The 26,667-nt window shown below is 43.8% G+C and overlaps 1 protein-coding gene and 1 long non-coding RNA gene across 3 annotated transcripts in view; one reads left to right on the top strand and one right to left on the bottom strand.

The window, feature by feature from the left end:
- Positions 1–8,222: 8,222 nt before the first annotated feature.
- LOC132593320 (acyl-coenzyme A thioesterase 6-like) lies at positions 8,223–17,221 on the bottom strand. Of its 2 annotated transcripts, XM_060295022.2 has the most exons (4): positions 16,701–17,221; positions 14,534–14,736; positions 12,211–12,706; positions 8,223–9,646 (listed from the first exon to the last, which is right to left on the bottom strand). In XM_060295022.2, exons 1-4 carry the CDS (start codon positions 17,155–17,157, stop codon positions 9,633–9,635), a joined length of 1,170 nt encoding a protein of 389 aa, XP_060151005.1. In that variant the 5' UTR covers positions 17,158–17,221; the 3' UTR covers positions 8,223–9,632. The 2 variants fall into 2 exon arrangements, with proteins under 2 accessions (XP_060151005.1, XP_060151004.1); XM_060295021.2 differs by lacking the exon at positions 8,223–9,646 and having other exon boundaries at positions 9,669–12,706.
- LOC132596875 (uncharacterized) overlaps positions 16,796–26,667 on the top strand; it is a 39,693-nt gene continuing 29,821 nt past the window's right edge. Inside the window, exon 1 of the long non-coding RNA XR_009563162.1 lies at positions 16,796–17,517. This is a non-coding gene — a long non-coding RNA (uncharacterized lncRNA). The remainder of the gene's footprint in view (positions 17,518–26,667) is intronic.

The raw sequence follows: 26,667 nt of genomic DNA, 5'->3' as shown, positions 1-26,667 counted from the left end.
TATGTAAGAAGTTAACATTAAGGGAAATCAAGATGAAGAGTATAGCTGGGCTATTTTTGCAACGTTTTTGTAACTCTAAAATTATTGCCAAATAAAAAGTTAAAATACCAGGGAGTGATAAAACCACCCTAGAGGATTCCTTTGGTCCTCTGTGTCCAACTTGTAGGGGTAGTAAAACCTGCTCACCTCAGTCAGATCCTTGCTCTTCCATATCCTTGAACACATAGTCTTTCCCATTTGATTGAAGTTTCCAGGAATTTGCATTATGTCTGATCCTGTATCCAAAATCCCGTGCCTTCGGTTTTTAAGTAAAAATAAAAGACACATTTTTTATTTTCACCAAAACCTTTTTGAACAACATATTCACCCTTTTGTTTCACTACCTTCTGCCATTTTTCAGGCAACTTCATGATTCCATCTTCCCAAAACTTTTTATCTTTTTGAGCAAAGAACTGTTGCAGGTGCCTTTTACAGTTTTCCAGGGAATTGAAATTTTTTCCATTAAAAGAATTTTGTAAAGACTGAAATAAACGGAATTCCGAAGGTGCAATGTCTGGTGAATACAGCGGATGAATCAGAACTTCCCAGCCAGGGCTTCCCTGGTGGCGCAGTGGTTGGGAGTCTGCCTGCTGATGTAGGGCACGCGGGTTCGTGCCCCGGCCTGGGAAGAAATACAGTCTAGAAGGTTTTTTTCGCTTAATTTATGTGGACCCCAAACATCAAAGCGATTCACATAACCAAGCTGGAGCAAATGATTTTCAGCGCTTGATTTGGGTATTTTGAGTATGTTGGCTATCTGCCTCGTAATATAACGTCGATTGTTCTCAGTTAATGCCTCCACGTGATTGCTATCAACTTCAACTGCTCTACCCGACCGTGGAGCATCATCCAGCAAGAAATCTCCAGCACGAAACTCGACAAACCATTTTTGACATGTTCAGTCAGCCATAGCACCTTCTCCATACGCTGCACAAATCTTTTTTGTGTGTTTCAGTTGCGTTTTTACCTTTCTTGAAATAATAAAGCATAATATGCTAAAAATGTTGTTTTTCTTCCATCTTCAATATTAAAATGGCTACACAAAAATTCACCAGTTTTGGTAAGTTTTTTTTTCATGCACGCTGATATGTCAGCTGTCATAATACGATCTAACAGAATTGTTTCGAATGAAGTTAAAGACGACTAAGCACTACTAGAGTCATCTTATGGGAAAATACGAACAAACTTTTTGGCTAACCCAATATATAACGTGCTCCTATTATGGGTACATAAATGTTTACAGATGTTATGTCCTCTTTCTGGATTGACACTTTTATTATCATATACTGTTCTTTGTTTTGTTACAGTCTTTGTTTTAAAATCTCTTTTGTGTGATATAATTATTGCCACCCCAGCTTTCTTTTCCTTTCCATTGCATCTTTTTACATCCCTTCACTATCAGTCTGTAAGTGTCTTTGTGTTTGAAGTGAGTCACTTGTAGGCAGCATATAGAAGGGTCTTGTTTTTTATTCAGCCACCTTATATCTTTTGATTGGCAAATATACATTACATTTAAAGTAATTATTGGTAGTTAAACACTTTTTGCCATTTTGTTAACTGTCTTCTCATTCTTTTTGTAGCTCCTCTCTGTTCCTTTTCTCTCTTCCCTTGTGGTTTGACTGTTTTCTTAGTGTTATGTTTAGATTCCTTTCTCATTTTCCTTTATATATTTACTATAAATTTTCTCTTTGTGGTTACCATGAAGTTCACATATAACACCTTATGTATATAACAGTCTTTATTTAAGTTGATAGTAACTTAATTTTGAACACATTCCAAAGCTTTATATTTTTACTCCCCCCTGTGCTTTATATCTTTGATGACACATTTTACATCTTTTAATGTATCCCTTAACTATGGTATTTTCATTAATTTTAATACTTTTGTCTTTTGCCCTTTATAAGTGATTGATCTACTACCTTTATTATTTATTTACATATTCCAGTGAGATTTTTACTTATATATGTTTTCTTTTTATTCGTTAGTGCCTCTTCTTTTTAGCTTAGGGGAGTTCCTTTAACATTTGCTGCATTTGCTGAGAGGCCAGTTTAGTGGTGATGAACTCCTCTACTTTTGCTTACCTGGAATACTCTTAATGTGTCCTTCAATTCTGAATGATAACCTTGCTGGGTAGAGAATTTTCAGTTGGCAGTTTTTTCCTTTCAGCCCTTTGAGTATATCATGCTACTCTCTTCTGGCCTATAAAGTTTCTGCTGAAAAGTCTGTTCATAGACCTATGGTGTTTCCTTTGTACATAATAGGTTGCTTTTCTCTTGCTGCTTTTAAGATTCTCTCTCTTTAACTGTTACCATTTTAATGATAATGTATCTTGGTGTGATTCTCTTTGGGGACATCTTACTTGGAATTCTCTAGGCTTCCTGGACCTGGATGTCTCTTTCCTTCCCAGATGAGGAAGTTTTCAGCCATTATTTCTTCAAATACTTTTTCTGGCCCTTTCTCTCTCTCCTCTCCATCTGGGACCCCTATAATGCAAATGTTTTTCTGCTTGATGTTGTCCCAGAGATGCCTTATGGTATCCCTGCTTCTTTTAATTCTTTTTCTCATTTTTCTGCTCTGAGTGTTTTCCATTGCTTTGTCTTCCATCTCATTGATTCGTGCTCCTATTTCATCCATTCTGCTGTTGAACCTCTCGTGTATTTTTCAGTTATAAGCTTTAGTACTTTTTATATTTTCTCTCTTTGTTAAAGTTCTCCTGTGTTCATCTATTCTCCTGAGATTGGTGAGCATCTTTATGACCATTATTTTTGCTTTTATTTATTTTCATTTATTTATTTAATTTTTGACTGCATTGGGTCTTAATTGCTGTGCTTGGGCTCTCTCTAGTTGCAGCGAGCTGGGGCTACTCTTCATTGCAGTGCGCAGGCTTCTCATTGCAGTGGCTTCTCTTGTTGTGGAGCATGGGCTCTAGATACCCGGGCTTCAGTAGTTGCAGCACCTGTATTCAGTATTGTGGCCCATGGGCTCAGTAGTTGTGGCACACGGGCTCTAGAGCACAGGCTCAGTAGTCATGGCACATGGGCTTAGTTGCTCTGCAGCATGTGGAATCTTCCCAGACCAAGGATTGAACCTGTGTCCCCTGCATTGGCAGGCAGATTCTTAACTGCCGCTGGCCAGGCTGGGGCTCACTGGAGTGGGGTGGCCTGGCGACCCACGGCGGGAGTGCGAGCCCGGGACCGGGCCGTGCCCCGTGGAAACGCGCTGCACGGACATACACGGTGCTGCCCTCGCGGTGGAGCTGCCGCGACTCGGCCTCGCTCCTGTTCTCAGTGCCAGTTCTGATGGCTGGTGATGTTTGCACCTGAAAATAAAGGGGTGTTGTGCCTCTGCCTATGGCCATTATTTTAAACTATCAGGTCAGTGTTTTTAATCTCAACTTCATAAAGGTCTTTTTCTGGGTATTTGCCTTGGTCTTTGGTTTGCAACAAATTCCTGTCTCCTCATTTTGCCTCTCAGTGTTACATGTAATTAGGCGAAATGGCTAGCGCCCTCACTCTCGAAAGAGTGGTCCTGGGTAGGAGCTGTTCTGTGTGGTCCAGAAGCACAGTCTCCCCTGACCACCAGAGCCAGGCACTCTATGGGCATCACCTGTGTGGGCTGCTTGAGTCTGATGGCTGTGACAGCGTTGCATAGGGCGGGGCTGGGAGCTCTCACCTAGCCAACTGTGGCTCAGCCACTGTGCGGGGAGAGCAGGGTTCAAGTCACTTGCCCAATTCAATTGCGGCTGAGCTGCAGCGTGCGGTGGATGGAACTTGGGGTGCCTGTCCAGGCTGATGACAGCTCAGCTGCTGTCAGGGGAAGGTGGACACTTGCTGGCCCAGTTGTGACTTGTCTGCTGCCTGGGGTGAGCAGGGCTCGGAGTTCTGCCTGGTCCAGTTTTGGCTCAGCTACTCTGCAGAGAGGGTTGCAGCTCCGTCTCTGTGCGGGTTGGGTGGGGCTCAGGGCAGGGTGCCTCCCAGGCCAATTGTGGCTCGGCTGCTGTGTGGGGAGGGCAGGACGATTGCCAGGTTGCGTTGCACCTGGGGTTCTGCACAGGGTGGGATGCTCGCCCAGCCTGGTTGTAGTGCAAGGTGGGCAGAGCATGCCCTCCCGTGCTAGCAGCCTAGAGGAAGGGCACCAAAAATGGCTCCTGTAGGCTTGTCACCAGCAACTTAGATTGAGCTTGCAAAAATGGTGTCCACTAGTGCTTCCGTCCCCAGATAAAGACGCTACAGGTTCTTGTCTTGCCGTCAGCCACTTTAAAGTTAGTAAATGGGTCTACCTCACTTATGGTCTAGGGGCTTTTCAATCTGTTGCTTTTGTGCTGGATCTCAGGCCCCGTGGGTTTGAGAGTCCTCTAAGAGTGGGATCTCTGTTCCCTATGGTTCTATGATTCTCCTGGTCTTAGTACCAACTGAGTTTCAAAATCAGATTTTTTTCAGGTGTGGGGGTCATCTTTCCAGTGCTGGCCCCCAGGGTAGGGGTGCCTGATGTGGGGCACAATCCATTCACACCTTGAGGGAGAATTCTGTATTTATGGGATCCCTCTTTATTGTGGGGTCACAGCATCTAGGGTGAGGTCCCAGGTAAGGCCACGTCTGTGCCTCTTCTACGATTTTTGATGTAACTTTGTCTTCTGTTTTGGAGGTGCATGTTCTCAGGTCCTTTTCAGAGGAAAAGTATTCCAACTGTAGCTGTAAATTTGGTATGTCCATGGGAGGAAGTGATTTCAGAGTTTTCCTATGGCGTCTTGGACTGCTCCGACTCACATTTGTATCTTTAAACAATGTTTTTTTGTTTTGCCAACTTTTGAGTCTTACGTAAATGAAAACATTATTTTCACTTGGTCAAAGTTAATTTTTATTTAGCTGTATGCAAATCTTATGAGTGCATTCTACTTAAAAAAATAACATCTTTATGTGGTATGATTTATATTCCATAAAACTCATTTACTTGAAGTGTACAGTTCAGTGTTTTTAGTATATTCACAAGGTTGTACAACCATCACCACTACTTAATTCCAGAACATTTTCATCATCCCTCAAAGAATCCCAGTACCCATTAGTAGTCATCTCCATTTCCCCACAACCGTCTTTATTTCCAGTCCTGGGTAATCACTAATCTACTTTCTGTCTCTGTAGATTTGTTTATTCTGGGTAGTTCTAATAAAGGAAGTCATAAATATGTGGTCTTTTGTGACTAGCTTCTTTTCCATGTAATGCTGTCAAGTTTCATCCATGTCATAGCATGTATCAGTACCTCCTTCCCTCTTTATTGCTAAATAGTCCATTAAATTGATATGCCAAATTTCATTATCCATTCATCGACTGATGGACATTTGAGTTGTATCCACTTCTTGGCTACTAGGAATACTGTATCTGTGAACAGTCCTGTATTTAAGTTTTTGTGTGTTTTGCAGTTCTCATTTGTTGTGGATATATAACTAGGAACGGGATTGCTGGGTCATACTGCAATTCTGTGTTTAATTTTTGAGGCAAAGCAAGGCTTCCAAAGTGGCTATGCCATTTTACAATCCCACCAGCAGTGTATGAGGGTTCCCATTTCATCACCCCCTCACCAGCACTTTTTCTTCTTTTTTTTTATTGTAGCCATTCTAGTGAGTATAAAGTGGTATCTCACTGTGGCTAAATTTGCATTTTCCTGAAGCCTAATGATATTGTTCATCTTTTCATATGCTTATTGGCCATTTGTATATCTTCTCTGGGGAAATGTCTATTCAGAACCATTGCCTACAGAAAAGGGAACCCTCTTGCACTGTTGGTGTGAATGTAAATTGATAGAGCCACTATGGAGAACAGTATGGAGGTTCCTTAAAAAACTAAAAGTAGAATTACCTTATGACCCGGCAATACCACTACTGGGCATATAGCCAGAGAAAACCATAATTCAAAAAGACACATGCACCCCAATGTTCATTGCAGCACTATTTACAATAGCCAGATCATGGAAGCAACCTAAATGCCCATCGACAGACAAATGGCTAAAGAAGATGTGGTATATATATACAATGGAATATTACTCAGCCATAAAAAGGAACGAAATTGGGTCATTTGTAGAGACGTGGATGAATCTATAGACTGTCATACAGAGTGAAGTAAGTCAGAAAGAGAAAAACAAATATCGTATATTAACGCATATATGTGGAACCTAGAAAAATGGTATAGATGAACCGGTTTGCAGGGCAGAAACTGAGACACAGATGTAGAGAACAAACATATGACACCAAAGGGGGAAAGAAGCATGGGGTGGGCGTGGGGGGGTGGTGTGATGAATTGGGAGATTGGGGCTGACATATATATAGTAATATGTATAAAATGGATAACTAATAAGAACTTGCTGTATAAAAAAATAAATTAAATAAAATTTAGAAAAATAGTATCTTATTGAATAACGTAATTGGCACTTCAGAGAAATAACTCTCATGTGATGGAAAACCATGCAAAACTTCACCAGATTATTGAAATACAAGTGCCTATGAAAAGCTAATTTTCTTTAAAATACTGTCTTTTTAGGGGGAAATGCTTCCAGAATAAACGATATCATGTGTTTAAAAAAAAGGACACTCGCGTTATTCTCAGACGACAAATTAACTAGCAAAGCAAGCCAGTTTAAGTCCAGTCCCTAAATCCACTGTAAGGCTCTCTGCATTAAAGGCCTCACGCACCAGGGGGCAGCAGGAAGCCGCGCAGGCGGCCAGCTCGCTGCCGAGCTCGGCGCGAGAGAACCGTGCTGCACCTGGGCGGAGGCGGGCGCCGGGCTCAGCTGCACCGCCAGCCGACACGGCGCGTGGTGGACGGTCACCTCCACTTTGAGGGGGTTTTCATCACTCCCCTCGGCATCCTGCAGAGGAGGCATCCTCCGAGCCGGCCGGCGTTAGGCTCCCCAGGAGCACCATGGGCTCCACGCCCCTGAAGTCGCCGCCCAGAGCTCGGAGATCGGTCCCTGGCCGGGTCCAACACCTCCCGCCCCACTGCCGTCCGCCTCATTGTCGGCAGGCGAGAGGAAGAGGCGGCCTGGATCACTGAACCCCAAAGGGCCCCGCTCCCTGGGGCCTAAGCCTTCCACTTTAATACCCAGGAGCTTATTGGTTAGTCCAGTCTTGCGCTTGACGGCCAGGGTCGCGGCCTTTTGGGAGGAAAGGGATGATGTGGAGACAGACTTCCGAAGCTGGACGGGAGTCCCGGGAGTTCGGAGCACGGCCTGAGCCGCCAGTCACTGGGTGCGGGAATCTTCGCGGTGCGGCTTTGAGCGCAGGCACACAGACGTGGCTTTGGCGCAAGGGGAACTGGGCTCAGTAGGCGGGGCGGGGCCGGGAGCAGGGGCGGGGCCGGCCGGAGTGCAGCAGGAGGGGCTGGGCCCGGAGGGGCGTGGCCCGGCGGGAAAAAAGCAGGCCGGGTCTCAAGAGGACCTGGACTGGTTCCTGGGGCGTCACTCAGTAAAGAGCTGCAAAAAGGGGCGACTTAGGAGGGCCCGGGGTCGGTTGTGCTTTTGGAGATCCCGAAGTGGGACCGTCCGGAAGAGGCAGGAGCTTATACCTAGCCTACCCTTCGACGTGTCGAGAATGAGAAATTAATGATTTCTGATAAAATGCCTCCGGTCGCCTTCTCTAAAATCCCTCTCTGGCCATCAGGAGACACTGTTCCCTAAACTTAGTTGGAGGCTCCATGTACTAGGCTCCCGCCAAATCCCTTTTCTTGCTTGAGGTTATTTTTGCCTGGATTAATAAAGACTGTTAAAAAAGAAAAAAAGACTGTCGAGATTAAAGCTTAAACGTTTCAGATGAGGCAGAGTACAGATGTATATACACTGTGGAAATAATCTATATTGTCCTGTGGCCTGACATAATTATTAAAAATGTATATTTTTACATGAAGGGAAAAAAACTTACATTATATGACATTTATGGTTTGTTTGTTTTTTAAAAGAAAAAGGCATAGAACTCACAAAATAAAACTGTCCATGTATACAAAATGGTTCTGGAAGGCTACACTTCAAGTTGGTAACAGTAGATACCTCTGGGAGAAGACTGCGATTGAGTAATGAGTTAAGAAGTTTTTAAATTTTATCTGTATTACTTGAATCTTTTACAATGAAGAATGTACTTATATATGTAATTTAAAATTTGTTTTCCAGTACAGAATTCTATCTTAAAATGTACATGTAAAATGAGGTTAATTAACCCAGATAAAACCATTCTATTAAACTGCTATGTCAAGTAAGATGTGTGGATATGTAATCCTGAATTCCCTTTGGAACAATCTCATTTTCAGATATATATCTTATCCCTCTTACCCCATAAATAAGATTGTAATTATCATGTATTCTGATTTATGGATGGAAAATATTTGCCACTGAAAGCACATGGTTACTGGACCAACAACCCTGTCTTTTTGAAAAGTACTTGTTTAAAGTCTCTCTGTCTTTGGAGAATACATGGCTGACTCCCAGTTTTAGAAAACAACTCAAGTAATTTAAAAAAAAAAATTTATTTATTTATGGCTGCGTTGGGTCTTCGTTGTTCACGAGCACTTTCTCTAGTTGCGGCGAGCCGGGCTTAGTTACTCTTCGTTGCGGTGTGTGGGCTTCTCATCGCAGTGGCTTCTCTTGTTGTGGAGCACAGGCTCTAGGCACGCGGGCTTCAGTAGTTGCAGCATGTGGGCTCAGTAGTTGTGGCTCACGGGCTTAGTTGCTCCGTGGCATGTGGGATCTTCCCGGACCAGGGCTTGAACCTGTGTCTCCTGCACTGGCAGGCGGATTCTTAACCATTGCGCCACCAGGGAAGTCCCTAACTCAAATAATTTTGACTTCTGCCACCCACATCCATCATTATAGTGGACATAAATATTGGATGTTGTGCATCTCTGCATGTACCACCTGAAAAAACAGAATGCTTCCCACAAGCTTTTATCTTTCCAGTGTGCAAAGACCATTTAAAATGAATGTACACAATAGCTTAACCATGATACTCTGAAAGAATTAAGAAGTGTTTGTGGTTTTCAGTTTGCTGAAAATTGTAACAGGTTTATACAAATATTTCTTAAAGGATCAGTGGTTGACAAAAACATGTATCAATATTTGCTTTCAAAATGGTTCATTGGCCTTTCTCATCCTGATGGAAGTACATTCAAGGGCATTAGGCGTACAAACAAAAGCAGAACAATGGGCTGAATTTGGTTATATTTTCTGATTTTTTGTTTTTGAATATATGATCCAACTTTTTTTTTTTTTTTGGCTGTGTTGGGTCTTTATTTCTGTGCGTGGGCTTTCTTTAGTTGCGGCGAGCGGGGGCCACTCTTCATCGTGGTGCGCGGGCATCTCACTGTCGCGGCCTCTGTTGCGGAGCACAAGCTCCAGACACGCAGGCTCAGTAGTTGTGGCTCACGGGCCTAGTTGCTCCGCGGCATGTGGGATCTTCCCACACCAGGGCTCGAACCCGTGTCCCCTGCATTGGCATGCAGATTCTCAACCACTGCGCCACCAGGGAAGCCCTTGATTTGTTTTTTGTTGCTGTTGTTGTTTTTAAGTGTCTCCAACTAAGTTTCTTTTAGGCTTCAACTTCTTTGAGCCACTAAGCATCAAGGAAAAATTACTGTCATTGAAAAACAAAAATCAGTATGTTAAAAAATGGTTCCTTATTTCTTATTTTAAGCCTAAACTCTCCATCTCCCTCTCATGGGTGGGTCAAATAGTGGGCAGTGGGGGGCGCGCTGGTCACACCCCTGTGTCTGTGATGCCTGTGGCAAAAATATTGCTGGAATAGGTCTCTGCGGTGAGGAGAGCTCAATAAAATGGTGGTTTCCAAAATAAATACATAAATCTGAACTCTCCAATTTGGCTTATGGAGCCTCCATTATGGGACCCTAACTTATCCTTGACTTTCCAGCTAAGTAATCCTCACCAGTCAGCTCTGCACTATTTGAGCTTCTCTCCTCAGGTTGGAAGGCTGTAGAGCCAAATGGTTAATGAAGGCCATGGCCTTTGGAGTTGGACTGGCCCAGCTCTCTCATCAACCAGATATATTTCTTAACCCTCCTGGGTCTCAATTTCCTCATCTGAAATAATAAGAGCTAATATTTGAGAGTTTAAATATGTTACGTGCTTTACTTGGATGACCTAATTTAATCACAACAGCCCAATGAAGTAGTTTCTATTCTTATCACTATAATTATCCCCACTTTATAGATGAGGAAATCGAGGCTTAGAGAGGTTAATAACTTACCCAAGGTCACACAGTAAGCGATGGAGCCTGGGACTTATATCTACTGTAGAGGCAACCTTGAGGGTACTACCCTTTACATCATTTAATGTTTCTTAGTAAGACAGCCTTTGGGAGAAACTGATTTCTAAGCTTTGATTTTATTTTATGAAGGCTGTAAATTTTGTGTAACTGATTAGGTTTCCTTCTCTGCATAAACCACTAGAAAACAAATGACTGAACGAGTGGCCCAATCAAGGCAAGTATGTAGGCCTCATAATAAGCACTATTGTGTTGACCTCATTTCTGGCTCCATTTTATGGATACCTTTTCTGTTTCTCCCTTTTAATTCACATTTACCATATTTTAGGTAGCTTTGTAACAACCTGAAATTCTTTTTCAAATCTTAGAGACAGGGGGCCATATATGATCAACTCTGAGGGGAAAGTGACCAAATATCTTAGTCAGTATAGGGCATTCCAAGGCTACTTTATCAGTAAGGAAGAAATTAGGATGTAGGGCCATCCCTACACCTAGTGCTTTAGTACACAGATATGTTTAGTCATCACCCTCATGTTTAAGCTTCTGGTGTTACCTTTCCGCCCCTCACTTCTCTCACCCTCCCAGCCATTTTCCTTATAACTTCTTCCTATGATACCCCATCCCAAAGGCATCTCTAGAGTGGCAGGACCACCTCAGAGTGAGTTAAAGCACAGGCTCTAAGGATTCAAATCACAGAAAATTATACTCATAGTGAATAAATACACTCAACACGTATTTTTAACAATTGGTCAAAATTAAGTAAGGAACCCTTCTCATTAGATTAAGATCTAATGGGCATTTGCTTGAATAGACTCAAATTGGTGAAAGACAGTATGTGCCCAGCAAGCCAAGTGATGTGTCTCAGAAAAAATATTCTTGCACTCAGGGAAGACCCTCTGCTCTGGTCTCATGACTCTAGATAGTGCCCAGTATAAGGCAATGGATTGAGATAGACTGATCCCAGTCCTTCCCAGTAGGAATGTAATAGGAACCGATGGTACCAGGAAGAAGTCTAATTTGTCAGGTATAACCTGACATCCAAAGATTAAGTCCTGAAAATCTATTGGCATCGAGGCATTTCGCTAGGTAGCCAAGTACTGAGGTTGAGAATTCAGACGGTAAATACAGAGGAAGTATATCAACAGTATATATCAATAAACTGTTTTGCTTACAGCAATTTTTTTTGGTAAAGGATTCAATTTTACTTTGTAAAGTATCCTTTGAATTTTAAATTCAAAATTTGTAAAGGATACTTTATCAGTAAGGAAGAAATCGAAGTCTAGGGCCTCATTCATAAAATAAAAGCAAAGCTTAGGATACTAAGTATGTCAATGCCCCCAATCTTCAAAGTGGGGTTCAGAAACAAGAACGAAGCAGAGTCCACTCCTTAAGGGGCTCAAGTGCGCAGGTTCCCAAGGTTCAGACATGGTCAGTTAGGACCCAAAGAGTATATGGGACTCTTAGCAGTACAAAAGCTCAGTCCTCAGAACCAGAACAGAAGGCCAAATCTAGGCCAGCAGTTGAGACTTGGGCAGGCACTTCTTACATTTTTCCTGCTTAAGGTTAAGATTGGTCCTACAGATAAGATCAGAGTTAAGCCTATACACTGGGAAAAGTTCAGGGGAGAAAGGGATGGACCCAGCAGTGAAGAGAGTAGTGTTGCTAAGGCTCAGAATCCAGTAGGACCTGACAATGAAGCTGAGATGGTTGCTTTGTTACAAAAAGGTTCCTAGGTTCTCTGGAAAACCTAATACATGTTGTATGACTAGGATTTTTATTAACAGTATATGGTCTATGATTACAATGTTACAATTTGCTGGGCTTGACAGATTTTTTACCATCGAGGTGTTTATGGAAGAAAGTTTGGATTTGCTGCCAGGCATCTACCTGTGCCCTTGAGTGAGCCTTTGGCTCACCTCCATAGAATACTGGTTGGTCCAAAACTGCATGCACAGAGGCTCTACAAAGAGGAAAATAAGGCGGATCAATACAATGGCCAGTTCCTGGGTAGTAGATTATCTGGGGTCTGTCTTTCCCATGGGCCTGTAACCGTTCAGAGGCTATCTGAGCATAGAATTCACTCTTCCAGTTATGATCATCCATGCCAACGATAAACAGGAAGGGTCCCTGGGCCTTTTCCAATGGAATAAGACTTTGGTGGTTGGGTTTCTCCAGTGGGTCATTCCAAATATCCTCCAAATTCAAAAGGCCTGACTCAGTGATTTTATATTTTCCTGGGTCACTGCTGAGATTAGGAATAATCATATCCTTGTAATGCAGAGGAGCTATTGTGTTGGCCACACAGGCATTAATAACTGCAGTAGCTGTGATGCCCTTCAAGAAAGAGGCCATTGAGAGACACAGGTCACCTCCTTTGGAGAAGCCAAGAAGCCCAACACTAGGGCCTTTCACCTGATGAAAAGAGAGAAAGAAAGAGAGAGAGAACAAGTCTAGAATTCATAAAGGGAGAACTTAAACTGTGATTTTACATTGTCTGGGCAGCTTTCTCAAATGTCATTTGCTTTCCTTTCTTATGCAACAATCCACAAAGTTCAAACGTATCTTCTAATAAGCAAATCAATTTTTTTTTTTTTTGGCTGCGCTGGCACGGGATGCAGGATCTTAGTTCCCTGACCAGGGATTGAACCTGTGTCCCCTCCATTGGGAGCACGGAATCTTTACCACTGGACTAACATGGAAGTCCCAAACAAATCAATTAATTTCCTGGTACACAGGCCCTCCACTAACATTTATGGTGACTAGGTCAAGAGTACACACAGAGGCCCATATACCCTATACCTAAATACTTAAGAGTTATAAATATTTGAAAATTAAATAAAATATATTCTTTTCTGCTACCTTGATAAATATACCTCCATAACAACTTATAAGGTCAGGTTCAAATTTCATATCTTAGAACTTCCTGGAGTTCTGTACTAGAACATGGCATGGGGGGAGTGCCAGCCCCTGGCCCTAGTCCCTGGTCCTTGGCCAACTCTCTTTCTCTTCCCATCCCTGCCTGGCTCCATCATGTACCATAAGGGCCCTCTCACACATGCGTTTGGACACCCTAGCCTATATGTTTAAGGCCTAGGTGTGTTCACATTAATGGACCAGAGAAGAGGCATAGGGCTTGGAAGCAGGATCAGAGCTGGTTGGAAGATAATTGTGGGGTTCCAGATCCAAAGGGCATGGTGTGAGCGGCACATGGGTTCCAGGTAGACACATTCCCTTGGCCCCTCAAACTCCGCACCCTGTGGTCAGGGATGCAGCCAAAGGAAGGCCAGAAAGTGGTCATCTAAAACAAAAGGTCCAGAGCAGAAGCCCCTCTTGCCTAGGTCTAAGGGCAAAACTGATAGTATATATTGGTCTCTTCTTGTTCCTGGGGGCTTATATCCCATAAATAAACCAGTCATCACAGTTCATGATCATCTAGGTTTTAGCAGCTCTATTGAGACCAGTCCCTGAATTCTAACAGAGTTAGACCTTGCAGTACATCTTACTCCTTAACATTAGAATGTTTGGGTTTCTTTAAGTCTAGATAGTAGCAAAGACTATGTATTCCATTGATAATCATACCAAAATGTTTTAATTAATTTTTCCAGTCTCATTTAAGAACTTTCTCTACAAAACCACAATACCATTAACACACTTAACAAAATTAATGGTTCCTTAATATCATCGAATACACACCCCTATTCAAATGTCACCAATTGTCTCAAAAATCTCTTTACAGTCACTTTTTTCTCTATACATTTACATTAATCTTTTTTTTGGGGGGGGGCCGTGCTGCACAGCATGCGGGATCTTAGTTCCCCAACCAGGGATCAAACCCCCATCCCCTGCAGCAGAAGCGCGGAGTCTTAACCACTGGACTACTGGGGAAGTCCCTACCTTACTCTTACAAATGAGAAAAACTGAATTCCAGAAAGGGAAACTGCCTTATTCAGGATTATAATGCCACTTGGTGGTAGACACAGAACCAGAACTTAAGGTTAGTAACTTTTTAGTCTAGCTCTTTGAATTCTGGTCAAGAACTAAAGGGAACTAAACAGTTGAGTCTTAAGGGATTGGAGAGAGATGGGCAGAAATGAAAATAATAATCCTAACAACTTTTGAAGGAGCCTTTGTGCTTCATGGCATATTTCCAGCCCTGGGTGTCCTGGTAGAGCTTTTGGATCCAGCCCTGTGTCTGCTCTACCCCCTCTCCTCTGCATTCAGGTGAGCACCAGAACCCACCTTTGGATGTTGCAGCATGAAGTCCACAGCTTCTTCAAAGTACTCCAGGCACACGTTATTCAAATATTTAGGGAGGTCTTCAAATCTGAAATAAGCCAGAGCGAGCACAGCAAAACCATGTCCAGCCAGGAGGCTGGCCCTGTATTCACAAAGGCCACCACCACTTCCAAAAAGATCGAGGATTCCAGGGAATGGTCCTGTGCCTGGAGAGCACCACAAATCATAGGGAGTTTTAGACACTCAAAAGACATTCTTGGGTTTCAGATTTTGGCAGTCAGCAAAGAGAAGTTTTTAAAGCAAGGAAGGTTGTGGGTGGGAGTTTGGTGGAAAAGGACTCTTTTTACTTTGTCTTTTTTTTTTTAATAAACTTTGGGGAGAAGGGAGGGGGGGAAATGCCTTATTTTCTCCGTAATTTTTCATATATTTGCAAAAAACAACAACGATAATATAAACCAAATTAGAAATAACATAAGATGAAATGTACATTTTCCACCAAATTTTCCTCAAAAAAACCCCCCAAAAACTGAGAATGCTTTGACAGCTGTAAAGCGCTCTACATATACAGGGGATTATTAGAATATACTCCCCACCTCCTTTACACCCTCTGCTCCAGCCTTAAAGAACGCCATTCCTAAATGTGCTGTGCTCTCTTTGGCCCTGAAAATGGTGTACACTATTCTCCTCCCCTCTCCACCATTTCTGAACTGGTTGACTCATCAGTCTTCAAATCTAAGTTTAGAGCTCCCTTCCTGGAAGACTTCCCAGATGCCCTCCAAGGCTGAGTTGAATTACATAGCCTTTGATATGTCCCCACCAGCACCCTGGGCCTGTACCTCCCCTATCATAGCACTTACCACACTTACAGATCCAAGTATAGTTGCCGGTATCCTCTATTAGGCGGTAGGTACAGTGAGGCCCATGTCTGAATTTGCTAGCTACTGTATGTAGCATAGTCCTTGATTTAACACATATTTGTTAAATAATTGAACTTTTCTGCATTATTTACAAAAAGCCTTTGAGTCAGAAAACAATAAATTTTAAATGGGCCACAGAGTAGATACTAAAATAGTTAACAACTGACTTGATTCAAATATCGCAGCTGGGCAGTGAAAGATTTTTTTTTTGAAATATTTTTTAAAAAATTAAAGTCTTTAGGAGATTCTTATTGAATCAGTCAGTATGATTTATTGAGCTCTTATTATATCCCTGTGTAAGCCTCTAGGCATACAGAGATATGGAGATGTATAAGTGCCAATTCCAGACCCAGGAGTTCACAGTTGAGTGGGCAGTGCTAGTTAAGGCTGTGAATTGCTGAAGAGCTGTAAGAATAAAGCAGGGCCTCCTATTTTGGAGAATAATCACAGAGTTCAGTTTAGGAATTCTGTGAGCAGTGGCAACTCCAGCATTTCTATATAGCAGGGGTTTCAGTCAGGAATTTGGTTGGAAGGGGTGGGTCAGTTGTCTTGTTTACAGGCCACTTTTACCTACCAAGCACCTTGTTTTTACTTAGACTAGGGTTTCTCAACCTTAGCACTATAGACATTTTGAGTAAGATATTTCTTTGTTGTGGGGCTGTCCCATGGATTGTAGATGTTTAGCACCTACCCACTAGATGCCAACAGCATCCTCTCCAATTGTGACAATCAAAAATGTCTCCAGATATTACCAATTGCCCCTGGAGTGGAAGAGAATCATTCCAGGTTGAGAAACACTGACAGACTGTTTATTATGGGGGAGGGGACCTTCAGGGAGTTTTTTTGTTTGTTTTTTAGTATTATGGGGCACTGCCTCTATCTCTGGGTTTTAGTTTCCTTTGAAGTTTGATGTGAAAGAAGGCCCAAATCACTCCTGCACACCAGCAGAAGTCACTGCCTAATATTAGTATCTGAGACACAGCTGCATGGCTGGCACATAGCAGCATAAATACACTTTTTGAGTACTCTGAATGAACTTTTAGCATATAGCTGAGGGAATGGCAGTACCTCCAGGAAGTGTCCTGAAATTTAGAGGAGAAACTTCCACCCAGAATTCATGATAGACTTTGGAGCTTGGGGACGAATTTAGGGAAGTTCCACAACCACGGGGTTCCCTAGACAGGCAAGGGGCCGCCCAGGGTCTCAGGACTCTACCTGGCTTTCCACAACAGCCTGGGAAGTGGGCTGCTCACCTGGCGGCAGGAAGAGCGTGGCGCGCACCCGGCCCACGCGCACGGGCTCGCGCCGCACCCCCGGCGCCAGGAAGTCGCGCTCGTTCACCGCCCGGCCCAGGAGCCCTCCGGCTTCCGGGTCGTGGCCATCGAGCACCTCCAGCTCCACGGCGAAGGGCGTCTGTACGTCCCGCTTCACCAGCCGCAGCAAGGGCTTCTCGGGCTCTAAAGCCCAGAGGAGCCCCATGGGCTCGAGGCCCGTGAAGCTGCCGCCCAGCGCGGGCGCGCGCTCGAGGTCCAGCTGGCCGTGGGCGTCGGCGCAGTAGCGCGCGTGGGCTCGGAAGAGCGCGTCCTTCTCGTCGCGCAGGGACGCGCGCAGCGTGACCGGCTGCCCCGGGGCCAGTCCGCGCACGGCGATGCGCACGGACTCGTCCCAGCGGCAGCGGCCCGCAGGCTCCAGCGTCACCGTCGCCGCCATCTGGATCCCAGCAGAGAAGGGGCGGCCCGGCGGAGTCAACGGTAGGGCCTGGCGTCTCTCCACCTCCCTGGGAGGCAGTCGCAATTGGAACGTTTGCTTTACTCCCGTTGGGCGGCCGAAGGGACACTTGCTAAACCGCTTTGTGAAGTCTGGAGTTTGTGCAGTCCACTACTGCCTGCCTGGAAGAGTATCTGCTAAAATAAGCGTTTTATGGTAATTATTAATCCTGCGGTCCAATATGGAGAGTGTCGAAATAGAAGTGCAAAGATTGCTGACAGCTAAAGGATTGGGAAAGATACCGGGCAGTTCCAAGAAGTTTGAGTATTGTTGACTTAAAAAAAATGCACAGCGTGAAGAGTTGTGAGTTAAGTTTTATTTGGGGTTTATTTGGGGCAAAAAGAGGACTGCAGCCCTGGAAACAGCATTTCAGATAACTCTGAGAAACTGCTCCAAGGAGGCGGGGGGGGGGGGGGGCGGGGGCGGGCAGGAGCCAGGATATATGAGTTTTGCAACCAAGGGAAGGTAGTCGGGAAGTCAAAAGATTATTGTTAATTAAAGAAAACCAGATATCTCAAGTTAAGGAATTTAGTGCTTTTCTATGTATGGGAAGATGCAAGAGTCTGGGCTCACTGAAATCATTCCTTTGCTATGCGCCTCAGCTATCTGGGGCCAGTACCCTGTATTTTCACATCCTCAGTTTCCTCAGGGCTCATTGCAGGAAGTGGCTGCAGTCTGATGGCTGCTAGATGGCAGGTATTCTTTTCAGCCCTGAGTTTCCTCAGGGCTCACCGGCTCACGTTGGAGGGTTGCAATCGTTAATGACTGTGACATCCTTTGTTTATTGATATGGCAGGAAATATTCCATTTATAAATATTCCAGGGCTTCCCTGGTGGCGCAGTGGTTGAGAGTCTGCCTGCCAATGCAGGGGACACGAGTACATACCCCGGTCCGGGAAGATCCCACGTGCCGCGAAGCGGCGGAGCGGCTGGGCCAGTGAGCCATGGCCGCTGAGCCTGCGCGTCCGCAGCCTGTGCTCCACAACGGGAGAGGCCACAACAGTGAGAGGCCCGCGTACCACACACACACACACACACACACAAATATATAGATATATATATTCCATTCGATTTATAAATATTTGATTTATCAGTATTAAAAAGCATCCCAGGTGATTGTAATTAAAGGGATCACTGGAAACATAGTCCTAATCCTACCCTTAACCCTCAATCCTTTACTGAGCCTTTTTCCTAGAGCTAAGGATACCTACAATGGCTTCCAGAGCAGGGAGATGTTTCTGGAGAGAGAACTTCCTGGGTTCCAGTCTGATCCTGCTCCTTAATAGCGTGGTGATTCTTAGCAAGTTACATAATTAAGCTTCTGAATCCAGTTTCCTTATCTGTAAAGGATTTCTTTTTCTTTTTTGCAGTAATTTTAATAATGAGTAATTTTACTATCTGAATTAGGTTTAGGACACCTGTTTAAATCCCACCTTCACAGATTATGACACATGTTAGAGAATTGAAATATCTTGGAGGCAAGACTGTAAAGGTAAATCGCTGGCTGCCGAGTGAGAGCAAACTGCTGTTGATATTTAAAACGTATTGGGATTGAAAACAATGCTTGTAAAATCAATAACAGGATTTCAGTCAGGGGTGATTTAGAAAGCTCTTCCTATAGAGGAACAATGTCAGCCATAGTTAACACAAAATTCATTGTTTTCTGTAATTCTCAGTCAACACCCAGATCCATCTGCTTTTCTGATAACCCCAAGTGAGAGTTAAAGGGGAAAGAGGCAGGAGGTGGGAACAGACTCCCAGTTATTCCAGTATCCTAGGTGTGGTTTCACTGATGATCCTGGGCCTGGTACTATTTCCTATTACCATTTGGTAGGACAAGAGAGCTCCACGTTTCTGTTTTTAGCAGCCAGTATCTATCCATTTGAGTATGTTCTTTCTCCAAGATTGCAATACCTTAATTTCAATAATCATCTCATGGTTAATAGTGTTGTATCAATGTTAACTTCCTGATTTTGAAATTGTGTACTATGGTTATGTAAGAAGTTAACATTAAGGGAAATCAAGATGAAGAGTATAGCTGGGCTATTTTTGCAACGTTTTTGTAACTCTAAAATTATTGCCAAATAAAAAGTTAAAATACCAGGGAGTGATAAAACCACCCTAGAGGATTCCTTTGGTCCTCTGTGTCCAACTTGTAGGGGTAGTAAAACCTGCTCACCTCAGTCAGATCCTTGCTCTTCCATATCCTTGAACACATAGTCTTTCCCATTTGATTGAAGTTTCCAGGAATTTGCATTATGTCTGATCCTGTATCCAAAATCCCGTGCCTTCGGTTTTTAAGTAAAAATAAAAGACACATTTTTTATTTTCACCAAAACCTTTTTGAACAACATATTCACCCTTTTGTTTCACTACCTTCTGCCATTTTTCAGGCAACTTCATGATTCCATCTTCCCAAAACTTTTTATCTTTTTGAGCAAAGAACTGTTGCAGGTGCCTTTTACAGTTTTCCAGGGAATTGAAATTTTTTCCATTAAAAGAATTTTGTAAAGACTGAAATAAACGGAATTCCGAAGGTGCAATGTCTGGTGAATACAGCGGATGAATCAGAACTTCCCAGCCAGGGCTTCCCTGGTGGCGCAGTGGTTGGGAGTCTGCCTGCTGATGTAGGGCACGCGGGTTCGTGCCCCGGCCTGGGAAGAAATACAGTCTAGAAGGTTTTTTTCGCTTAATTTATGTGGACCCCAAACATCAAAGCGATTCACATAACCAAGCTGGAGCAAATGATTTTCAGCGCTTGATTTGGGTATTTTGAGTATGTTGGCTATCTGCCTCGTAATATAACGTCGATTGTTCTCAGTTAATGCCTCCACGTGATTGCTATCAACTTCAACTGCTCTACCCGACCGTGGAGCATCATCCAGCAAGAAATCTCCAGCACGAAACTCGACAAACCATTTTTGACATGTTCAGTCAGCCATAGCACCTTCTCCATACGCTGCACAAATCTTTTTTGTGTGTTTCAGTTGCGTTTTTACCTTTCTTGAAATAATAAAGCATAATATGCTAAAAATGTTGTTTTTCTTCCATCTTCAATATTAAAATGGCTACACAAAAATTCACCAGTTTTGGTAAGTTTTTTTTTCATGCACGCTGATATGTCAGCTGTCATAATACGATCTAACAGAATTGTTTCGAATGAAGTTAAAGACGACTAAGCACTACTAGAGTCATCTTATGGGAAAATACGAACAAACTTTTTGGCTAACCCAATATATAACGTGCTCCTATTATGGGTACATAAATGTTTACAGATGTTATGTCCTCTTTCTGGATTGACACTTTTATTATCATATACTGTTCTTTGTTTTGTTACAGTCTTTGTTTTAAAATCTCTTTTGTGTGATATAATTATTGCCACCCCAGCTTTCTTTTCCTTTCCATTGCATCTTTTTACATCCCTTCACTATCAGTCTGTAAGTGTCTTTGTGTTTGAAGTGAGTCACTTGTAGGCAGCATATAGAAGGGTCTTGTTTTTTATTCAGCCACCTTATATCTTTTGATTGGCAAATATACATTACATTTAAAGTAATTATTGGTAGTTAAACACTTTTTGCCATTTTGTTAACTGTCTTCTCATTCTTTTTGTAGCTCCTCTCTGTTCCTTTTCTCTCTTCCCTTGTGGTTTGACTGTTTTCTTAGTGTTATGTTTAGATTCCTTTCTCATTTTCCTTTATATATTTACTATAAGTTTTCTCTTTGTGGTTACCATGAAGTTCACATATAACACCTTATGTATATAACAGTCTTTATTTAAGTTGATAGTAACTTAATTTTGAACACATTCCAAAGCTTTATATTTTTACTCCCCCCTGTGCTTTATATCTTTGATGACACATTTTACATCTTTTAATGTATCCCTTAACTATGGTATTTTCATTAATTTTAATACTTTTGTCTTTTGCCCTTTATAAGTGATTGATCTACTACCTTTATTATTTATTTACATATTCCAGTGAGATTTTTACTTATATATGTTTTCTTTTTATTCGTTAGTGCCTCTTCTTTTTAGCTTAGGGGAGTTCCTTTAACATTTGCTGCATTTGCTGAGAGGCCAGTTTAGTGGTGATGAACTCCTCTACTTTTGCTTACCTGGAATACTCTTAATGTGTCCTTCAATTCTGAATGATAACCTTGCTGGGTAGAGAATTTTCAGTTGGCAGTTTTTTCCTTTCAGCCCTTTGAGTATATCATGCTACTCTCTTCTGGCCTATAAAGTTTCTGCTGAAAAGTCTGTTCATAGACCTATGGTGTTTCCTTTGTACATAATAGGTTGCTTTTCTCTTGCTGCTTTTAAGATTCTCTCTCTTTAACTGTTACCATTTTAATGATAATGTATCTTGGTGTGATTCTCTTTGGGGACATCTTACTTGGAATTCTCTAGGCTTCCTGGACCTGGATGTCTCTTTCCTTCCCAGATGAGGAAGTTTTCAGCCATTATTTCTTCAAATACTTTTTCTGGCCCTTTCTCTCTCTCCTCTCCATCTGGGACCCCTATAATGCAAATGTTTTTCTGCTTGATGTTGTCCCAGAGATGCCTTATGGTATCCCTGCTTCTTTTAATTCTTTTTCTCATTTTTCTGCTCTGAGTGTTTTCCATTGCTTTGTCTTCCATCTCATTGATTCGTGCTCCTATTTCATCCATTCTGCTGTTGAACCTCTCGTGTATTTTTCAGTTATAAGCTTTAGTACTTTTTATATTTTCTCTCTTTGTTAAAGTTCTCCTGTGTTCATCTATTCTCCTGAGATTGGTGAGCATCTTTATGACCATTATTTTTGCTTTTATTTATTTTCATTTATTTATTTAATTTTTGACTGCATTGGGTCTTAATTGCTGTGCTTGGGCTCTCTCTAGTTGCAGCGAGCTGGGGCTACTCTTCATTGCAGTGCGCAGGCTTCTCATTGCAGTGGCTTCTCTTGTTGTGGAGCATGGGCTCTAGATACCCGGGCTTCAGTAGTTGCAGCACCTGTATTCAGTATTGTGGCCCATGGGCTCAGTAGTTGTGGCACACGGGCTCTAGAGCACAGGCTCAGTAGTCATGGCACATGGGCTTAGTTGCTCTGCAGCATGTGGAATCTTCCCAGACCAAGGATTGAACCTGTGTCCCCTGCATTGGCAGGCAGATTCTTAACTGCCGCTGGCCAGGCTGGGGCTCACTGGAGTGGGGTGGCCTGGCGACCCACGGCGGGAGTGCGAGCCCGGGACCGGGCCGTGCCCCGTGGAAACGCGCTGCACGGACATACACGGTGCTGCCCTCGCGGTGGAGCTGCCGCGACTCGGCCTCGCTCCTGTTCTCAGTGCCAGTTCTGATGGCTGGTGATGTTTGCACCTGAAAATAAAGGGGTGTTGTGCCTCTGCCTATGGCCATTATTTTAAACTATCAGGTCAGTGTTTTTAATCTCAACTTCATAAAGGTCTTTTTCTGGGTATTTGCCTTGGTCTTTGGTTTGCAACAAATTCCTGTCTCCTCATTTTGCCTCTCAGTGTTACATGTAATTAGGCGAAATGGCTAGCGCCCTCACTCTCGAAAGAGTGGTCCTGGGTAGGAGCTGTTCTGTGTGGTCCAGAAGCACAGTCTCCCCTGACCACCAGAGCCAGGCACTCTATGGGCATCACCTGTGTGGGCTGCTTGAGTCTGATGGCTGTGACAGCGTTGCATAGGGCGGGGCTGGGAGCTCTCACCTAGCCAACTGTGGCTCAGCCACTGTGCGGGGAGAGCAGGGTTCAAGTCACTTGCCCAATTCAATTGCGGCTGAGCTGCAGCGTGCGGTGGATGGAACTTGGGGTGCCTGTCCAGGCTGATGACAGCTCAGCTGCTGTCAGGGGAAGGTGGACACTTGCTGGCCCAGTTGTGACTTGTCTGCTGCCTGGGGTGAGCAGGGCTCGGGGTTCTGCCTGGTCCAGTTTTGGCTCAGCTACTCTGCAGAGAGGGTTGCAGCTCCGTCTCTGTGCGGGTTGGGTGGGGCTCAGGGCAGGGTGCCTCCCAGGCCAATTGTGGCTCGGCTGCTGTGTGGGGAGGGCAGGACGATTGCCAGGTTGCGTTGCACCTGGGGTTCTGCACAGGGTGGGATGCTCGCCCAGCCTGGTTGTAGTGCAAGGTGGGCAGAGCATGCCCTCCCGTGCTAGCAGCCTAGAGGAAGGGCACCAAAAATGGCTCCTGTAGGCTTGTCACCAGCAACTTAGATTGAGCTTGCAAAAATGGTGTCCACTAGTGCTTCCGTCCCCAGATAAAGACGCTACAGGTTCTTGTCTTGCCGTCAGCCACTTTAAAGTTAGTAAATGGGTCTACCTCACTTATGGTCTAGGGGCTTTTCAATCTGTTGCTTTTGTGCTGGATCTCAGGCCCCGTGGGTTTGAGAGTCCTCTAAGAGTGGGATCTCTGTTCCCTATGGTTCTATGATTCTCCTGGTCTTAGTACCAACTGAGTTTCAAAATCAGATTTTTTTCAGGTGTGGGGGTCATCTTTCCAGTGCTGGCCCCCAGGGTAGGGGTGCCTGATGTGGGGCACAATCCATTCACACCTTGAGGGAGAATTCTGTATTTATGGGATCCCTCTTTATTGTGGGGTCACAGCATCTAGGGTGAGGTCCCAGGTAAGGCCACGTCTGTGCCTCTTCTACGATTTTTGATGTAACTTTGTCTTCTGTTTTGGAGGTGCATGTTCTCAGGTCCTTTTCAGAGGAAAAGTATTCCAACTGTAGCTGTAAATTTGGTATGTCCATGGGAGGAAGTGATTTCAGAGTTTTCCTATGGCGTCTTGGACTGCTCCGACTCACATTTGTATCTTTAAACAATGTTTTTTTGTTTTGCCAACTTTTGAGTCTTACGTAAATGAAAACATTATTTTCACTTGGTCAAAGTTAATTTTTATTTAGCTGTATGCAAATCTTATGAGTGCATTCTACTTAAAAAAATAACATCTTTATGTGGTATGATTTATATTCCATAAAACTCATTTACTTGAAGTGTACAGTTCAGTGTTTTTAGTATATTCACAAGGTTGTACAACCATCACCACTACTTAATTCCAGAACATTTTCATCATCCCTCAAAGAATCCCAGTACCCATTAGTAGTCATCTCCATTTCCCCACAACCGTCTTTATTTCCAGTCCTGGGTAATCACTAATCTACTTTCTGTCTCTGTAGATTTGTTTATTCTGGGTAGTTCTAATAAAGGAAGTCATAAATATGTGGTCTTTTGTGACTAGCTTCTTTTCCATGTAATGCTGTCAAGTTTCATCCATGTCATAGCATGTATCAGTACCTCCTTCCCTCTTTATTGCTAAATAGTCCATTAAATTGATATGCCAAATTTCATTATCCATTCATCGACTGATGGACATTTGAGTTGTATCCACTTCTTGGCTACTAGGAATACTGTATCTGTGAACAGTCCTGTATTTAAGTTTTTGTGTGTTTTGCAGTTCTCATTTGTTGTGGATATATAACTAGGAACGGGATTGCTGGGTCATACTGCAATTCTGTGTTTAATTTTTGAGGCAAAGCAAGGCTTCCAAAGTGGCTATGCCATTTTACAATCCCACCAGCAGTGTATGAGGGTTCCCATTTCATCACCCCCTCACCAGCACTTTTTCTTCTTTTTTTTTATTGTAGCCATTCTAGTGAGTATAAAGTGGTATCTCACTGTGGCTAAATTTGCATTTTCCTGAAGCCTAATGATATTGTTCATCTTTTCATATGCTTATTGGCCATTTGTATATCTTCTCTGGGGAAATGTCTATTCAGAACCATTGCCTACAGAAAAGGGAACCCTCTTGCACTGTTGGTGTGAATGTAAATTGATAGAGCCACTATGGAGAACAGTATGGAGGTTCCTTAAAAAACTAAAAGTAGAATTACCTTATGACCCGGCAATACCACTACTGGGCATATAGCCAGAGAAAACCATAATTCAAAAAGACACATGCACCCCAATGTTCATTGCAGCACTATTTACAATAGCCAGATCATGGAAGCAACCTAAATGCCCATCGACAGACAAATGGCTAAAGAAGATGTGGTATATATATACAATGGAATATTACTCAGCCATAAAAAGGAACGAAATTGGGTCATTTGTAGAGACGTGGATGAATCTATAGACTGTCATACAGAGTGAAGTAAGTCAGAAAGAGAAAAACAAATATCGTATATTAACGCATATATGTGGAACCTAGAAAAATGGTATAGATGAACCGGTTTGCAGGGCAGAAACTGAGACACAGATGTAGAGAACAAACATATGACACCAAAGGGGGAAAGAAGCATGGGGTGGGCGTGGGGGGGTGGTGTGATGAATTGGGAGATTGGGGCTGACATATATATAGTAATATGTATAAAATGGATAACTAATAAGAACTTGCTGTATAAAAAAATAAATTAAATAAAATTTAGAAAAATAGTATCTTATTGAATAACGTAATTGGCACTTCAGAGAAATAACTCTCATGTGATGGAAAACCATGCAAAACTTCACCAGATTATTGAAATACAAGTGCCTATGAAAAGCTAATTTTCTTTAAAATACTGTCTTTTTAGGGGGAAATGCTTCCAGAATAAACGATATCATGTGTTTAAAAAAAAGGACACTCGCGTTATTCTCAGACGACAAATTAACTAGCAAAGCAAGCCAGTTTAAGTCCAGTCCCTAAATCCACTGTAAGGCTCTCTGCATTAAAGGCCTCACGCACCAGGGGGCAGCAGGAAGCCGCGCAGGCGGCCAGCTCGCTGCCGAGCTCGGCGCGAGAGAACCGTGCTGCACCTGGGCGGAGGCGGGCGCCGGGCTCAGCTGCACCGCCAGCCGACACGGCGCGTGGTGGACGGTCACCTCCACTTTGAGGGGGTTTTCATCACTCCCCTCGGCATCCTGCAGAGGAGGCATCCTCCGAGCCGGCCGGCGTTAGGCTCCCCAGGAGCACCATGGGCTCCACGCCCCTGAAGTCGCCGCCCAGAGCTCGGAGATCGGTCCCTGGCCGGGTCCAACACCTCCCGCCCCACTGCCGTCCGCCTCATTGTCGGCAGGCGAGAGGAAGAGGCGGCCTGGATCACTGAACCCCAAAGGGCCCCGCTCCCTGGGGCCTAAGCCTTCCACTTTAATACCCAGGAGCTTATTGGTTAGTCCAGTCTTGCGCTTGACGGCCAGGGTCGCGGCCTTTTGGGAGGAAAGGGATGATGTGGAGACAGACTTCCGAAGCTGGACGGGAGTCCCGGGAGTTCGGAGCACGGCCTGAGCCGCCAGTCACTGGGTGCGGGAATCTTCGCGGTGCGGCTTTGAGCGCAGGCACACAGACGTGGCTTTGGCGCAAGGGGAACTGGGCTCAGTAGGCGGGGCGGGGCCGGGAGCAGGGGCGGGGCCGGCCGGAGTGCAGCAGGAGGGGCTGGGCCCGGAGGGGCGTGGCCCGGCGGGAAAAAAGCAGGCCGGGTCTCAAG

Source organism: Globicephala melas, chromosome 2 (genome assembly GCF_963455315.2).
Source record: "Globicephala melas chromosome 2, mGloMel1.2, whole genome shotgun sequence".
In the NCBI taxonomy this organism is placed as follows: domain Eukaryota; kingdom Metazoa; phylum Chordata; class Mammalia; order Artiodactyla; family Delphinidae; genus Globicephala; species Globicephala melas.
This window is presented reverse-complemented; position numbering and strand designations above follow the sequence as displayed.